The sequence below is a fragment of the Hemitrygon akajei genome, chromosome 6, assembly GCF_048418815.1.
Source record: "Hemitrygon akajei chromosome 6, sHemAka1.3, whole genome shotgun sequence".
NCBI classification, from domain to species: domain Eukaryota; kingdom Metazoa; phylum Chordata; class Chondrichthyes; order Myliobatiformes; family Dasyatidae; genus Hemitrygon; species Hemitrygon akajei.
In genome coordinates, this window is record NC_133129.1 from 54,179,338 (window position 1) to 54,198,039 (window position 18,702).

Below are 18,702 nucleotides of genomic sequence, written 5' to 3' on the forward strand. Positions count from 1 at the left end.
AGAGGTGGGGTTAGAGAAAAATAAAGGTTTTGGATGGGGGTTGAATTTGCTAGGTTTGGGGACACCATGGCTATTAACAGTAAACAGCTGTGGCTGGAGCAATTGCAAAAAATTACTTATATATTGAAACACGTTGGCATGTCACCCTCTCCATAATTTAAGACCCAGAACAAAAATCAAAGGCCACATTATGGACACACTAGATTTTTCATCGTTCCCATCAAAATGTACTTATAAACATGACGCTATCTGATAGAATTTAATGGCCTGGAGATCTGAATGAAAAATTAAAGAAATCTGTTAAAGAAAGAATTAGATGAGGATAACAGGAAATTTGAAGTTGATCTGGATAACTTGCCAGAGCAGTTATACTGAGCAAGTGCACAGCAGAGAAGATGTGCAATGCTTTAACCTAAAAATATTTTGCATGAATTCACTTTATAAATAGAAGAGGAATGCTTGGATATCAGGGAGTTCTCATCACAAATTCACCCAAATAAAGAAACTATTATTTAGGCATAAAATTGAAAGCAAAATAGACATTGATCATCCTTGTAATTTATAATTTTATTGACCAAAGTCAGAAGGCTGGAAAAGGTGTAGAGAAGGATGAGCAACAAATTATACAATGAAGCTCCCAATCAAATGAAAGAGAAAACATTTATTTAGAGAACACTGAATATCTCCGTTAACATATCGCCAATGCATTTGATAAGCTAAGTAAGAACTCAGGGTTGCATATAAATTTTCAATATTTCTCAGGCATTTAGACAGATATTTTGGTAGGAAAGGCACAAAAGGGATGGGGCACATTGTGGGTAAACAAGATCAATGTAGATAGGCAACATGATGAGCAGGGATGAGATACAAAAGGACCTACTTCTGTTGATTCTACTAATCAAATTAAGTTTTGGATGAGGAAAGTTAAATTGGGGTGAAAAAAATGACACAAACCTGTTAGGTGAAACGGCCTACTTGCAGCTACAAAAATTCAATATAATGCCATGTTAAGGTCAGTTTACTGACGTGCAGTACAGTCTGACCAGGACTTCAACAGCTATAAAGGGATGCAACTCAAAACTAAAAATTCACTGTGCCTTTAAGAAATGTTTATTAATAATTTTCCATTTCAGTACAGCAAAACATTAAATATCTTTGCTTTACCTTTTTAAAACTTCAAAGCTTAAAAATAATGTAATAGGATAACTTACAAAATAAGTTGTTAGAATGATTGTGCATACTACAATGATAGAAGCCAGTACAATATCCGGCGGTATCTCAGTCCCACTTCGACCGAGGATAGGTGTGAACATTTCAAATGCAGCCCAAAATAGATACATGGTCAAAAGATGAGGAACAGACAGGCCCAGAAAATAAATTGCCATCAGCTTCAATGTAGGACCTAGATCACAAAGAAATAATCAGAAAATCAATAAACAAATAAACTGATATTTCAAATATACCACAAATTAGCCACAGGAAAAATTAAGTTTTAAATAGAAATTTTTGCAACTTCTAAAAACTGTCACGAGACAGTTTCTTTCAGCATGATACACAGGAATTCCTTTCACTTTAAGAGGAAAATTTAGAAAACAAGACGACCCAGGAGAAAAAGACATTCTCAAAATTAAATAATCAACAAGGCAAAAATACACAATGATAAATAGTATGATTTCATTCGTGTCAATATGCAAACCTGACACAAATCTTCAAAGTACTTTGGGTGGGGAAGGGAAAAAAAAACTAAATAGAAAAGTGAATGGTATATAAGAAATGCTTAATTATAACACAATTTTGCTGAATGTTGTTATAATTCAAAAATATATCATGTATATCTTAACAGAAAAACTGCTATGATATTGTGCATCAGAAGTGGAACCCTAGAGCAACAATGAAGACAAATGCAGCTGTTAGAAAGACCTTCCAAAGGATTCAATCCATCTACCGAGTAATATATTCTGGACTCTCAATTTAACTAACTTTGCAAATTGCAGTTTGAGAGGAAGTGCCAAAAATCAGATGTATTGGTATTGCGGTTGAATAGAGGTAATTACAGAGGCATGAGAGAAGAGCTGGTCAAAGCTGATTGGTAACGGAACCCAGTACGAATGATTGTACAGCAACAATGCTGGAGTTTCTAGAAGTAATTCAGAAGATGGAGCATTAATTCATCATAAAGAAGCAGCAGCATTCTAAAGGGAGTATGAAGCAATTCTGGCTGATAAGGGAAGTCAAAGACAGCATAAAACCAAAAGGAAGGCATACAATATTGCAAAACTAACAGGAAGCTAGAGGAAGCTTTCAAAGACAAACAGAAGGCAACTAAAAAAAGAAATAAGGGAAGAATAGATGAAACATGAAGGTAATAATTAAAGGGGATACCAAAGTACTTCCAGATATAAAAGAGTAGAGGATACACAAGAGTGGACATCATTCAGCTAGCAAATGACACTGGAGAAGTAGTTTTAATGGGGGAGAAAGAGCAGATGAACTGACCATCTTCCATCGGTCTTCACTTTCAAAGACACCAGCAACATGGAGTGTAGTCATTATCACTATGGAGAAGGTACTTGGGAAGCTGAAAAGTCTGAATGTGGATAAGTTACCTGGACTGCATGGACTAGTCATCTGGAAGAGGTAGCTGAAGAGATTATGAAGGCATTAGCAGTGGTCTTTCAAGAATCACTAGATTCTGGAATTGTTTCAGAGGACTGGAAAATTGCTAACTCTAACAGAGAGGGGCAAAAGACAGGAAATTATAGGCAAAGTCTTGGGGGTGGGGGGTACTTGAAAGCACATAAAACAGGATTAAGTCAGCGTGGTTTCCCTAGGGGGCAATCCTGCCTGACAAATCTGTTGGAATCCTTTGAGGAAGTTAAAGCAGGACAGACAAAGTCAGTAGATATTGTTTACTTGGACTTTCACATGGTGTCTGACAAGGTAACACATGAAGATGCTAAACAAGAGCCCATGGAATTACAGGAAAGACACTAGCATACATAGAAAGTTAGCTAACTGGCAGAAGACAAAAGAGTGAGAATAAAGGAGGCCTTTTCTGGTTGGCTGCTGGTGACAATTGGTGTTCTGTAGCTAGGTCTGCTACTTTTCATGTTATATGTTAATAACCTAATATATGTTAATAACAAAGCAGGGTGTCTGGAGGAGGTCTTGGATAGCTTGGGAGAATGAGCAAAGAAGTAGCAGATGGAATACAGTGTTGGATTATGCACCTTGGTAGAAGGAATAAAGGAACAGACTACTTTTTTTTTTAAATGGGGAGAGAATTCAGAAATCGGAGATGCAAATTGACTTGGGATCCTAGTGCAGGATTCCCTAAATGTTAATTTGTAGGTTGAATTGGTACTAAGAAAGGCAAATGCAACATTAGCATTCATTTTATAAAAACTGGATTATAAAAGCAAGGATGTAATGCTGAGGCATTACAAGGTGCTGGTCAGACCACATTTGGAGTATTGTGAACAGTTCCAGGACCATATCTAAGGAAGGATGTGCTGACATTGGAGATCATCTAGAGGAGGTTTATGAAAATTATCCTGGGAATGAAAGGGTTAATGTATGAGAAACCTTTGATTGGTCTCAGCCTGTACTCATAGTTTAGAACAGGGGTGGGCAAACTTTTTGACTTGTGGGCCACAAAGGGTTCTAAAATTTGACAGGGGAGCCAGACCAGGAGCAGATGGACGGAGTGTTTTGGTAATACACCTCATAAGAGAAAATAAAATATCATGGGATATGTAGAAAACATGTGCTTTAATTTCAATTGAAAATGAACAAATGCATTACAACAAAATATCTGTCTTTGAAGTCCCATGGTATTTAGCTATTTATTGAAATGACTTTTAAAACACTGAAAATTAAATGAATAAAATACAGCTTTTTTTAATAGTAACAGTTATTATTTTAAAGCACTGAAAATTCTGTTATCCTTCAAGATATTATCATCATCACTCTCCTCCTGACTGTCTTTATTTCAAAAACGGTAGGAGATGCAGGTCTACTTGTCCTGCTCCTTCTTATTCAATTGTCCCCTGTGCCAAAACTCAACAACGACCAGCACAAGGACAGAACAGTGACAGCGCGCCAGTATGCGGAGCGCGTTATTTGATCTGGAGCGCATTTTTTATTTTGAGAACGTACGTGCACCTGCGCACTACTCGTGTCCATCACTTAACAGAAATGACATGTAACATGTAAGGCTTATTGAAAAAAATATTTTCAAATGCATTTTTTACATAACACAACGAAGAAACTTATTTTTGATTTCAGTGGGAACAGTGTTGTTGGTCTCCCTTTTTAGCCAGCGCATCAAAGTCTGGATTTAGTTTTGTTGTGGCAATTCTCAGGATGGATCTGAGGTGTTGGTCAGTTAACTTGGATCTGTGGCTGGCTTTGTTGATGTTCATGACGCTGAACGCCTGTTCACACAAATAGGTCGAGCCGAACAACGCCAGCATCTTCTGTGCCGTCCTCCGGAGGTTTGGAAACACCTCTTTACCAAGTGAAGCATAAAAGTCATTCAGTTTAAGAGAGTTGAACTTCTCTTTTAAGACGGGGTCAGACTGAAAGTCAATCAGTTCCAGCTGTAGCTCCTCTGGTGCTGTTTCAGGATCTTGTGACAGGGGACAGGCCACCAACTGAAGTGACTTGTCAATTTTTTCAAAATCAGAAAAGCGACGGCAGAATTCTCTGTGCAGCGCATCCAGTGACTCGCTGTATTTTTTCACATTTGCGCCGGCCTCTTCCAGCGTGGCTAGTGTGGGAAAATGAGTGAATAACTTATTCAAAATTTGCCTGGAGAAAAAAGCCAGCTTGGATTTAAAGGCTTTCACGTTTGTGTACATGTCATGCACAAACTGATCCTTCCCCTGTAGCTTCACGTTCAGTTCATTCATGTGTGAAAATATATCCACAGCAAACGCAAAGTCACAAAGCCAGCTCTTGTTGCTCAGCTCAGGAAATTCGCCGGCCTTCCTCAGTAACTCCAAAAATGCACCGATCTCCTCTTTGAGCTCCCATACTCGTTGAAACATTTTGCCCAAACTTAACCAGCGGACACGGGAGTGATAAAGTAGGTCCTGGTGATCCGCATCAGTTTCCTCCAGGAACGTGATGAACTGACGGTGCTGAAGTCCCCTTGCACATATAAAGTTGACAAGTTTTACGACAGGATTCACAACATGATTCAGCTGTAATACCGATTTACATAGAGATTCCTGGTGGATGATGCAGTGAAGGAAAATAACATCCTGGTCAAGATTTTCATCTTTCACTTTATTCTGTATTCTCCTCAGCAGGCCGACATTTTTCCCTGTCAAATTAGGAGATCCATCTGTGGTGACGTTGATAAGTTTACTCCAAGGGAGCTTCATATTTTCGATGACAGCAGACACCCGGTCATACAAGTCCTCTCCCCGTGTTTTTCCTTTCAGAGACTCCATTGTCAAAAACTCCTCCGTTATTTCAAAAGTATTGTTAATTCCTCGGATAAAAATGAGGAGCTGAGCAGTGTCTTTTACATCGTTGCTTTCATCCAGTGCTAATGAATATAACGTGAACGACTCTGCCTTTTTATTTAAGTCGCTGGTTATATCTTCATCTATCAGTTCCACACGGCGAGTCACTGTCCTGCGTGATAAACTGATTTTTTCAAATTTGTCTTTGCTCTCCGGACACAATACACCTGCTGTCTCCACCATACATTCTTTTAAAAACTCGCCTTCAGACAGAGGTTTGCTGGCCTTTGCTAATTTGAATGACAGCATAAAACTCGCCTTGGTACTTGACTCATGAATGGCAGTTTGACGGTGAAAAAAATTTTGTTGAACCTGTAAATTAGCTGCCAACCTCTGAGCATTAGCTTCCCGTTCTTTTGTTGACTGGTTGCTAGCATAGTTGGCATGTTTTGTGGCAAAGTGACGGCTGATATTATATTCTTTAAAAACCGCCACAGTCTCTTGGCATATCAGGCATACAGCAGTTGATCGGTGTTCGGTAAAAAGATATTTAGTTGTCCACTCCTTATTAAACACCCGACATTCTCTATCCACTTTTCTTTTCTTAGCTCCACTCATCTTTACAGAAGGGGTGAGAGGTCAAAGAATAAAGAGCAAATGTGGAATAATACGCTGCACCTCAACAAAGGTCAATGTATATAGAGTGCGTCATCTATTGGGAAAACGCCAGAATTGCGGGGAAAAAATGTTAGCAAGGTTTATTAATATAATTTCATCAAGTTCTGCGGGCCGGATTAAAAAGCTTAACGGGCCGCATATGGCCCCCGGGCCGTAGTTTGCCCATGCCTGGTTTAGAAGGATTGGGGGGGGTGGGGGAGAAGGTGATGAAATCTCATTGAAATCTACAGAATATTGAAAGGCCTGGATAGAGTAGACATGGACAAGGTATTTCCAGTAGGGGAAAGGAGTCTAGGACTAAGGGGCATAAGCCTCAGAATAAAACAATACCCTTTAGAACAGAGACCAGGAAGAATTTATTTTAGCCAGAACTGCTATGGAGGCCAAGTCACTGTGTACATTTAAAGCTGAGGTTAGTAGATTCTTGATTAGCCAAAAGTTACAAGGTTAACACGTCACATGCAGCCAACCAGTAAAGAGCAGATTCAATAGGCCAAACAGTCTAATTCTGCTCTTAGGTCTTAGGAGCATGCGCTTCATGTCATCATAATTATGCTTTTATCAAAATTATTCAAAGCCTGCTCACTCTATCAACTCATATGGTGTTGATTTGTCCACATCAGTCCATTACACAGCATAGAAAAAGGCCCTTTGGTCCAACTCCTCCTAAAGTATATTCTTGAGTTAGTCTAATTTACTTGCATTTGGCCTTTTTCCACATTCCCTACCCATATACCTGTATAAAGTCATCTAGTTTGTGCATTTTGATCTTGGGGAGGTGCACTTATTTCACTGATCTGATCTCTCCTCTTGGTTTCCTCATCCACATCATCATCTGACGAATCCTCCATTTTCATACTGCCACTGATTCCCTTCGTTTTGACCTTCCATTCATCCAGCTGGACTTTAGTCTTTGCATCTACTTTTACAAGCAGATTTTTGTCTCCCAATTGAATTTCATACAATTACCTTAATGGACGCAGAGTAGATTCTGGTTCATTTTATTCACAAAAACCGAATGCTTGCAACTTTCATAAAGCTCCTTAAACTCTATTTCAGCTTCAAACTAAGCCGCACTTTGCAAGTAGCTTCCTGATTAACATATCAGAAGCTTTCTCAGATAGGTTTCCAGGATGATCCTGGAAACTATAGAGTGATATATCTCACATCAGTAGCAGGGAAGTTTCTGGAGTCGATTCTTAGATATAGGATTTGTGAGCATATGGAAAACCATGGTCTAATTAAGGACAGTTTGTATGGGGCGAGTCATGTCTTACTAACTTCATTGAGTTTTTAAAGGAGATGACAAGTGTAATTGATGATGGCAGAGCTGTGGATGTTGTCTATATGGATTTTAGTAAGGCATTTGACAAGGTGCCTCATGGGAGGCTCATCCACAAGATTAAGATGCATGGGATCCACAGTGAAGTGACTGTTTGGATTCAGAATTGGTTTATTCTGGCTGAAGGTCTGTGGCTCCCTCCTGTACCTAATAAAGTGGTGACTGAGTATACGTTCATGGTCTTCTGCTGCTGTAGCCCATCCACTTGAAGGTTATACGTGCTCTTCTGCACACCACTGTTGAAGTTATTTGAATTACCATTGCCTTCCTGTCAACTTGAACCAGTCAGGTCATTCTCCTCTAACCTCTCTCATGAACAAAGCACTTATGCACACAGAGCTGCCGGTATCTGGATGTTTTTCATACCATTCTCCGTAAACTATAGAGATCATTGTGTGTGAAAACAGGCAATCAGTAGTTTCTGAGATACTCAAAACCACCTCATCTGGCACCGACAATCATTCCATGGTCAAAGTCACTTAGATTACATTGCTTCCCCTCTCGGATGTTTGGTCTGAACAACAACTGAATCTCTTGGCCATGTCTGCAAGCTTTTTATGCATTGAGTTGCTGCCACATGATTGGCTGATTAGATATTTGCATTAATGAACAAGTGTACAGGTATGCCTATTAAAGTAACCACTGAGTTTATATAAATGCTTAAATGACCTGGATGAAAACAAAGATGGGTGGGTTAGTAAATTTGCATATGATACAAATATTGGTAGTGTTGTGGATGGTATAGTAAACTGACAAAAGGATTCAGTGGGGTACAGATCAGTTGCAGATATGGGCAGAGAAATGAAAGATGGATTTAACCCCAGTCAATTGTGAAATGTTGTATTTTGGGATATCAAATGTAAAGACACAGTACACTGCTAATGTCTAGACACTTACAATGTTGATGAGTAGAGGGATCTTAGCATCCAAGTTCATAGCTCCCTTAAAGTGGGGAGCTTATAGGGTGATTAAAAAAAGGGCATATGGCATACTTGTTTTTATTAATCAAGAGACCAAGTTTAAGAGCTGGGAAGTTACTTCGAAACTTTGTAAAACTCTAGTAAGGCTGCATTGCTTACATTCAATTCTGGCTGTCCCATTTTAGGAGAGATGTCAAGGATTTGGAGAGGATACAGAAGAGAATTACCAAAATGCTGCCTGAATTAGAGAGCATGTGCTATAGGAGAGGTTGAACAAACTTGGGTTATTTTCTCTGGAGCAGGAGAGGCAAGGGAGATCTGATGGAGGTTTATAATATTATGAGATGCACAGATGGAGTCAAAAAACAGCATCTTCTACCCACCCACCCCCACCATGTTGAAATGTCTAACACCAAAATGCAGAATTTAAGGTGAGAAGGGGAAAGTTCAAAGAGCATGTACAAGCAGAATTAGGCTATTTGGCCCAATTGAGTCTGCTCCGCCATTCTGTCATGGCTAATCCTTCTTTCCCCTCCTCAGCCCCACTCCCCGGCATTCTCTCTGTAAGCTTTGATGCCATGTCCAATCAAGAACCTATCAAGCTCTGCCTTAAAAACATCCAATGACCTTCGCCTCCATGCTGCCTCTGGTAATAAATTCCACAAATTCACCAGCCTCTGGCTAAAGAAATTTATCTGCATCTCTGTTATAAATAAATGCCCCTCTATCCTGAAGCTATGCCCTCTGGTCCTAGACTCTCCTACCATGGGAGGATCTCATCGAAACCTACTGAACCTTGAAAGGACTGGACAGGGTGGATGCGAAGAGGATGTTTCCTATGTTGGACCCTTTAGAACAGAGGTAAGGAGGAATTCTTTTAGCCAGAGTAGTAAATTTGTGGAATGCTCTGTCATAAATTGCAGTGGAGACCAAGTCCGTGCGTATATTTAAGGCGGAAGGCGGAAGTTGATTATTTCCTAATTGGTCAGGACATCAAAGGATATGGCAAGAAGGCAGGTGTATGAGGTTGAGTGCGATCCACAATGGAATGGCGGAGCAGACTTCATGGGCTGAATGGCCCAATTCTGCTTCCATGTCTTATGGACATGGGAAACATCCTTTCCACATCCACTCTCTCCAGGCCTATCAACATTCGAAAGGTTTCAATGGGATCCCCCCCCCCCCCGTCCTTCTGAATTCCAGCGAGTACAGACCCAGAGCTATCAAACATTCCTTCTATGACAACCCTTTCATTCCCTGAACCATCCTTGTGAACCTCCTCTGAATCCCCTCCAATGCCAGCACATCTTTTCTTAGATGAGGAGTCCAAAACTATTCACAATACCCAAGGTGAGGTGTCACCAGTGCCTTATAAAGCCTCAGCATCACATCCCTGCTCTTGTATTCTAGACCTCTTGAAATGAATGTTAACATGGCAAATGCCTTCCTCGCTACTGACTCTACCTGCAAGTTAACCTTTAGGGTGTTCTGCACAAGGACTCCCAAATCCCTTTGCATCTCAGATTTTTAGATTTGCTTTCCATTTAGAAAATAGTCTGCATATTTATTGCTCCTACCAAAATGCATGGCCATGCATTTTCCAACATTGTATTTCATTTGCCACTTTCTTGCCCATTCTCCTAATCCGTCTTAGTCCTCTGCAGCCTATCCATTTCCTCAACAGTACCTGCCCCTCCACCAATCTTCACATCATCAGCAACTTGGCAATAAAGCCATCTATTCCATCATCTAAATCATTGACATACAGCAGAAAAATAAGTGGTCCCAACACTGACCCCTACAGAACACCACTAGTCACTGGTAGCCAATCTGAAAAGAATCCCTTCATCACCCCTCGCTGCCTCCTACCAATCATCTAATGCCCTAACCATGCCAGTGACTTTCCTGTAATAATATGGGCTCTTAATTTGGTAAGCAGCCTCAAGTGTCACATTGCCAAAGGCCCTCTGAAAGTCCAAATATACAACATCCACTGCATCCCCTTTATCTATCCTATTTGTAATCCCCTCAAAGAATTCTACTAGGTTTGTCAGGCAAGGATTTCCCTTAAGGAAACCTTGCTGACTTTGTCCTATCTTGTCCCTTGACACCAAGTAGGTACTCCACAACCTCATCCTTAACAATTGACTCCAACATCTTCCCAACCACTAGTCTATAATTTCCTTTCTGCTGCCTTCCTCCTTTCTTGAAGAGTGGAGTGACATTTGCAATTTTCCAGTCCTCTGTCACCATGCCAGAGTCCAATGATTTTTGAAAGATCATTACTAATGCCGCCACAATTTCTAACGCTACCTCTTTCAAAACCTAAGGTGCAGTTCATCTGATCGAGGTGACTTATGTACCCTTAGGTCTTTCAGCTTTTTGAGCACTTTCTCCTTTGTAATTGTAACTGCATTCACTTCTCTTCCCTCACGCCCTTCAACATCTGGCACACTGTTGGTGTCTTCCACAGTGAAGACTGATGCAAAAACTCATTTAGTTCATCTACCATCTTTTTGAACCCCTGTTATTATTTCTCTAGCCTGATTTTCTAGCAGTCAACTCTCTTCTCTATTTCATTTTTTGCGTACTTGAAAAAGCTTTTACCAACCATTTTGATATTATTTGCTAGCTTGCTTTCATACTTCATCTTTTCCCTCCTAATGATACTTTTAGTTGCTCTCTGAAGGACTTTAAAAGCTTCCCAATCCTGTCTTCCCACTAATTTTTGCTTTGTTGTACGCCCTCTTTTGCTTTTACTTCCCTTTTCAACCACAATTGGACTATTTTTTTCATTTGAGTATATATTCATTTTTGGAATATATCTATCCTGTATCCCCCTCATTTTTCCCAGAAACTCATGCCATTGCTGTTCTGGTCTCATCCCTACCAACAGCTCCTTCCAATTTACTCTGACCAGCTCCCTTCTCGTACCACTGTAATTTCCTTTATTCCAGTGAAATATTGCTACATCAGACTTCACCTTCTCTCTATCAAGTTTCAAGTTGAACTCAGTCATATTGTGGTTGCTACCTCTTGTTTTTTTTTTAAAACCTTAAGCTCCCTAATCAAATGAGAGTTCATTACATAACACCCAGTCCAGTATGGCTGATCCCCTAGTAGGCTCAATGACTAATTGCTCTAAAAAGCCATCTCGTATGCATTCAACAAACGCACTCTCTTGAGATCCATTTCCAACCTGATTTTCCCAATCAACCTGCATGCTGAAATCTACATGACTATTATAACATTGCCCTTTTGGTCCACATTTCAGCCACTGTTGAGAGGCCTGTATATAACTGCCATCAGAGTAATTTTACCCTTGCAGTTTCTTAACTCAACCCACAAGGATTCAATATTTCCAATCCTATGTCCTATAGGGTTACCGTATGAGGAACATCTGGCAGCTCTTGGACTGTATTCCCTGGAGTTCAGGAGAATGAGGGGAGGATCTCATAGAAACATTCCAAATGTTAAAAGGCCTGAACAGATTAGATATGACAAAGTTATTTCCCATGGTAGGGGAGTTTAGAACAAGAGGGCACAACTCAGGATTGAAGGATGTCAATTTGGAATAGAGATGGGGAGAAATTACTTTAGTCAGAGGGTGGTAAATCTGTGGAATTTGTTGCCACGAGCAGCTGTGGAGGCCAAGTCATTGGGTGCATTTAAGGCACAGATAGATAGGTTCCTGATTAGCCAGAGCATCAAAGGGTATGGGAGAAGGCAGGGGAGTGGGGATGACTGGATGAATTGGATCAGTCCATGATTGAATGGCGGAGCAGACTCGATGGGCCTACTTCTACATCTTATGGTCTTATGGTCTATGTCACATCTTTCTACTGATTTGATGCCATTCTTTGCCAGTAGAGCCACACCACCCCCTCTGCCTACCCCCCTATCCCTCCAATCCATGTAACTTTGGACATTCAGCTCCAGACTACAACCATCCTTCAGCCACGATTCAGTGTTGGCCACAACCAGCATACCTAACGATCTGTAATAATGCAACAAGATCATCCACCTTATTTCTTATACTCCGTGCACTGAGATATAACACTGAGCACTGTATTTGCTACCCCTTTTGATTCTACATCCCGAATGCACTGATACTCATACTGATGGCTGCAATTTTGTCCTATCATCTGCCTACCCTTCCTGACAGTCTGACTGCACACCATGTTTGCTTTTATACCATCCATCCTATCCCGAGTCCCTTCATTCCAGTTCCCAACCCCCTGCCAAATGTTTAAACCCTTACCAACAGCTCTAACAAACCTGCTGGCGATGATATTGGTTCCCCTCGCATTCAGATGCAACCTGTCACTTTTGAACAGGTCATACCTCCCCCAGAAGAGATCTCAATGATACAAGATCCTGAAGCCTTGCCCCCTGCATCAGTTTTTCAGCCATGCATTAATTCTGGAGGTCCTGCTTCTCAGCTTTCTACCTAGCTCTCTAAATTCTCTTTTCAGGACCTCTTTGCTTTTCCTTTCCTAGACATTAGTATCAATATGTACCAAGACATCTGGCTGCTCTCTCTCCCTTTCCAAAATGCTTGTGTGATCCAAGACTACGAGGTTTATCAAAACAATGGGTTTGCACCAATTTTGTTGGGAAGCTGTCAGTAAGTATGCTCTAACCACACACAAAGGCTGAGGCACGGCAAGTCTGTGTTGAAGGCTTTAATGGGGGGGGGGGGATTTGAGAAAAATAAAGATATTGGATGGGGGTTGAATTTACTAGGCTTGGGGTCACTGTGGCTGTAAACAGTAAACAGCTGTGGCTGGAGCAATCGCAAACAAATGCTTATATATTAACCTCTCCACAGGTTAAGACCCAGAACAATAATGGAGCAAAGGACTTTGAAACAGGTGCACCATGACCAATTAGGTACCTGCAAAGATACCAAATATAGGCCAGTGAAACAAGATCAAGCCAAGCTTCATGCAAGTAGCTGTTATTCTGGAAGCTAGCTAGCTTGTCCTCATAAAATAAATGGGGAAAATGAAGGTATAAACGCATACAAGCTTTGAGAGGTATTTGGGAATCCTTGCATTACATTTTTGGAAAGCAGCTATCAACTCCCTTTCAACTCTATTATCCTGCCTTCTTCCATAATCTCCGACACCCTGACTAATCAAACTCCATCAACCTCCACTTTAAATATACTCAATGACTTGTCCTCCACAACCATTTGTGGCAATGATGCACCACCCTCTGGCTAAAGAAATAAAGTGCATGGCCATACATTTCCTCCATAATATTCCATCTGCCACTTATTTGCCTATTCTCCCAATCTGTAAGTCCTTCTGTAAACTCCCTGCTTTCTCAACAAAATCTGCTCCTCCACCTATCTTTGTACGGTCTGTCAACTTCGCCACAAAGCCATCAATTCCACCATCCAAATCACTGACAATATAACATGAAAAAGCTCAGTCCAAACACCAAATCATGCAGAACACCACTAGCCAGCAGCAGCCAACTAGAAAAGGCCCTTTTTATTTTCACTCTTTGTTTCCTGCCAGTCAGCCAATCTTCCTGTACAATCTACCTTTCCTGTATTACCATTGGGCTCATACTTTGTTTAAGCAACCTCTTGTGCGGCATCTTGTTAAAGGCCTTCTGAAAATCTAAATACACAACATCCACCTATTCTCCTACTTATTATTTCCTTAAAGAATTCCAAAAGATTTTTTAGGCAAGACTTCCCCTTGAGGAAATCATGCCGGCTTTAGCCTATTTTAACATATACCTCCAAGCACCCTGAAACTTCATCCTTAAAAATGGACTCAGACATCTTCCCAAACACTAAATCAGATTAACAGTCTATAATTAACAGAATTTATAGCAAGTCTTAGAATTTACTTATCATAAATTAAACACGTACCAACTTAAAACAGATATTTATATAGTGTTACCATTGTGGATTAACAGGAGGTTAACATTGGCCTCATCAGAAGATGGCGCCAGCGAACAACACTACCAAGGGTGACATCCTCAAGCTGGTCCTTACTTCTTATTTCAGATGTGATTCTGATACTGTTGGAGCCTGTCATCTATATTCTGGTGGTGTATTTTCGGGATGAAATGATGATCTGGTGCTTTGTTGTCTCCGAGAGGATTCTACAAGGCTGCAAACAAAGTGTGCGACATGGAGGCCAGGAAGCCTGGAGATGGGGCACGAGCCCATGATCAACTCCATCTCTCAGCGATCTCACCAATTCAAGCACCAAGGACAACTGAAATTATCGAGGTGGGTGCAGAGGGCAAGCAAGGGTTCAGCACTGTCTACAAGCCTCTCACTCTCTGCTGCCAGAGAAGGGTGTCTACAGGTGGGAGACTCTAACTTCCTCTCACTCGCTGCTCCTGAGGGAAGGTCCTTGTGTTCAAGTGATCTCTCTCTCTCTTTCTCAATGCTGTTGAAAGATGGTGCCAGAGCAAGGTTTAAACAACACGGTTTGTAGATTGGACACTAATTCACATATATGATGTGTTCTAGTTTATGGTCACTTTTTTTTTGCTATTTTTAGGAGGTTTTTTGAATCAGGGTGGCCTGCAGGTAACAAACACTAAGCTAAACTGAAATATATCTTTTGATTTTGTGTTTTATATTGTATTCTCGCTTATTTTTTGTTGCCATTTGCACAACTTCTGTTTTTTTTCATGCCTGTGGGGATGGAAGAAGGGGAGTTGATGTTTTTCTTTGAACAGGTTCCATTTTCTTTGTATCATGACTGTCTGTGGGGAGGACAAATTTCAAGATTGTATACTGCATACATACTTTGATTAAAAAAAGTACTTTGAATCTTTGCATCAGCTACCTACGGAGCCTCAAACAGAGTTGAAATCGCCCTCAATTAAGGATCTGACAAATCAGAATTAACCATACTAAAAAGGTACAAATATATTTACTTTCCAGAATTAGAATTATCATCACTGACTTGTACATCCTGAAATTTGATGTTTTGAGACAGTACAACATGAAAAGGTATAAAATTATTATAAATTACATAGTACAATAAAATAGTACATAGTACTATAAATTAAATAATACAATAAAAAGAAATAACGAGTAGAGTTCAAGGGTTTCGTGGACCTTTCAGAAATTGGGTGCCGGAAAGGAAGAAACTTACTTTAAATTTACTTATGTTAGTGAAAAGTGGTAATTTTACAGTGACATTTTATCGTAGTGCCCTCCACTCATGAAAACAAGATGAAGAGCATCACAACCTCACCGAGCTGTACCCAATTAAAACTTCTGGAAAAATTTACACTAACATCTCAAAAAACACTAGTTTTTCTGGCTCAGTGCTAGAAGCAGAAAAGCTTATACCAGCAAGAAGAAAAGATTGCAAATACAAAAGGTTCACAGACTGTGCCCAAATAAACGTTCAAGAACAAAAGGTGAAGTATGTAAACAATTTGAAGGCAGAAAAGAGGAAGAAACAACCATGAAAACACTGCAGAGCAAACCTAGCACAGAAAATCTGTGGGTAGTACAAATGGACATCGTTAGCCTCATTAAGTGAATGATGACATAACCAACAACTTGGTACTGGTGCTGATAACAAAATTGCAGGGTAGCAATCAAAGCTTAAAGCTCAAGTAAATGAAAAACAATCCTCTTCCTTTTCAAGGATTATACACAGGCAGCAAAACACAGAGGAAACCACATTGTTTCTGTTGAAAGTTATCTCATGTGCAGAATGCCCAAAATATTATGATGCACTGACCGTTCATTCATAACTGGAAAATAAAATTCCAGGAAGGAATATCAAAAAAATTGTTTTCCAGTGAGTTGAGGGCATGCTGTGTTGGCACTGGAAGCGAGGTGACGTTTGCAGGCTGTATCCAGCACTATCCTTGGACTACATTGGTTGATGACGCTAGTAACACATTGCACTGTATGCTTCAATGCACATGACAAATAAACCTAATCTTTAAAGAATCCAGAATCAGATTTGAAATCACTGGCATACGTTTTGCAGCAGCACTATGTTGTAATATGTAATAATGATTATTACAAGTTAAAATAAATATATATAAATTTTAAATTAAATTTGTACAAAAAGAGGAAAAATACTGAAGTAATGTTCGTGGATTCATTATCCATTCAGAAATGTGATGGCAGAGAAAAATCTGATCCTGAGAAGTGAGTGTGTGTCTTCATGTTCCTGTACCTCCTCTTTCTTGATGGAAACAATGAGAAGAAGGTGGGTGGGGGGGGGCCTTGATTGATGGATGCTGCTTTTTTGAGGCACCACCTTTTGCTGGGGAGGCTAGTGCCCAGGATGGAGCTGGCTGAATTTACACTTTCTGCAGCTTTTTCCAATCCTGTGCAGTGGCCCCTCCATACCAGATGGTGATGCAAACAGTTAGAATGCTGCCCACAGTAAATCTGCAGAAATTTATAGGTGTCTTTGGTGACATTCCAATTCTCCTCAAAATCTGTCGTGCCTTCTTTGAAAATGCATCAATATGGGAGTCCATATTTTTCTTTATACAAAGCATACACTGAATTTATCGACAATTCATTATTCATCAACTAATACTACTACCTTCAATTACTGTACAATATAGTATAACAAAAGTGGGAACAAAGATTTCATTCAAAGATTCTAGTCAATGTTTGACGCCGGATGATCAGTGCAGCTCATTTGTGCATGCCTTTTACCAAGAGTTCAAAGTACAATCAAGAAGAGAGCTGAGTTTTTGTAAGAAACCAAAAAAAATTAACTCGTAATATACACAAAGCGAAGGCACAATCAAATTATTTTCTGATTACTGCTGTGTATTCATTTATATGCACTAGAATATAAATGTGAAAGTTTACCTTTTTGTTTCAGTCGTCCGCCAATCAGTAACTTCACCAGTAAAGGAAAAGCTACCCACAGTCCCGGTACATAAGCAGAGCACAGATCTCGTTGAGTAAAGTAAATCAAAATGCAGCACCAGATTGTTAGTGAAACATCAAAATACAGTTCTGATAGGTAAACCTTGTTCACGCTCTTCTGTGCAGAAGCAAAAAAATATCAGTTAAGTACATCAGATAAGTAATAAACAAGACAGGTTCTGGTGAATTTTTTTGATCTATTCTTTATAAAAAAATTCAGGGAACTAACATCCATTATCTTTACGAGATAAAGCTGACAGAGAGACTGATCACCTTCCATTAAAGAGGGATTATTTCCTCATTACCTTCTCTCTTCCCATTAAAGGAGTATTACTTCACACAGTAGAAGTTTACTGCAGTACTGTAATACTGTGCCAAACAGGACAAATTAGTAAAACATTTATTTTAATTTATTCATTTTACAGCTGGCATGGCCTGCATTTATTGCACATCCTTAGGTGATCAAGAATCAACTACAATAGCAAGCCACAAGGGCAACACACTTCCTTACTAAGGAACATTAATGAAGCAGATGGGTTTTTACAATAATCTAAAAAGGGTTATGTGGCATTGTTCTTAAACAAATTGTTCTTGTTCCAAATTTTAATTCTAAGCAACCCTGATGGGATCTGAACTCAAGGATTGTTTGCCCAAGTTTCTACATTACTAATCCAGTAACTTTAATGCCATACCACCAGAGTTAATTCAAAAATGAAGCATAGTCCCAATGCAAACAAGTACAGCAAGGAATAAATGTAGCTTTGTTCAAAATAAATGCAAGCAAAGATGTATTTAAATAAACTTTAATGTATTTAAATAATGGTTCGGGAGGGAGGGTTTAAACTAATTTGCAAGGGGGATGGGACCCAGAGCGATAGAGCAGTGGAAAAAGTGCATGGAGTAAAGCCAGATCTAACATATAGAGAAGTTTTGAGGAAAGGGAAGAATAAAAGGTGTAAAGGTAGGCTAAAGTGTGTGTACTTCAATGCAAGAAGCATCAGGAACAAAGGTGATGAACTGAGAGCTTGGATACTTACACGGAATTATGATGTATTGGTCATTACAGAGACTTGGCTGGTACCAGGGCAGGAATGGATTATCAATATTCCTAGATTTCAGTGCTTTAAAAAGGATAGAGAAGGGGGAAAATGGGGAGGAGGGGTGGCATTACTGGTCAGGGATACTATTACAGCTGCAGAAAGGGTGGGTAATGTAGCAGGATCCTCTTTTCAGTCAGTATGGATGGAAGTCAGGAACAGGAAGGGAGCAGTTACTCTATTGAGAGTATTCTATAGGCCCCCTGGTAGCAGCAGAGATACCAAGGAGCAGACTGGGAGGCAGATTTAGGAAAGGTGCAAAAATAACAGGGTTGTTATCATAGGTGACTTTAAC

General features: G+C 39.9%; 1 protein-coding gene across 4 annotated transcripts in view; it reads right to left on the reverse strand.

Annotated features, from left to right (window-relative positions):
• Nucleotides 1-18,702, reverse strand: part of ermp1 (endoplasmic reticulum metallopeptidase 1) — a 127,079-nt gene that overhangs the window by 83,951 nt on the left and 24,426 nt on the right. For all 4 annotated transcript variants that reach the window (XM_073048370.1, XM_073048368.1, XM_073048367.1 and 1 more), the window contains exons 9-10: nt 17,251-17,428; nt 1,212-1,402 (exon numbers count right to left, since the gene is read on the reverse strand). In XM_073048370.1, coding sequence (XP_072904471.1) covers nt 1,212-1,402; nt 17,251-17,428 — 369 coding nt within the window. The remainder of the gene's footprint in view (nt 1-1,211; nt 1,403-17,250; nt 17,429-18,702) is intronic.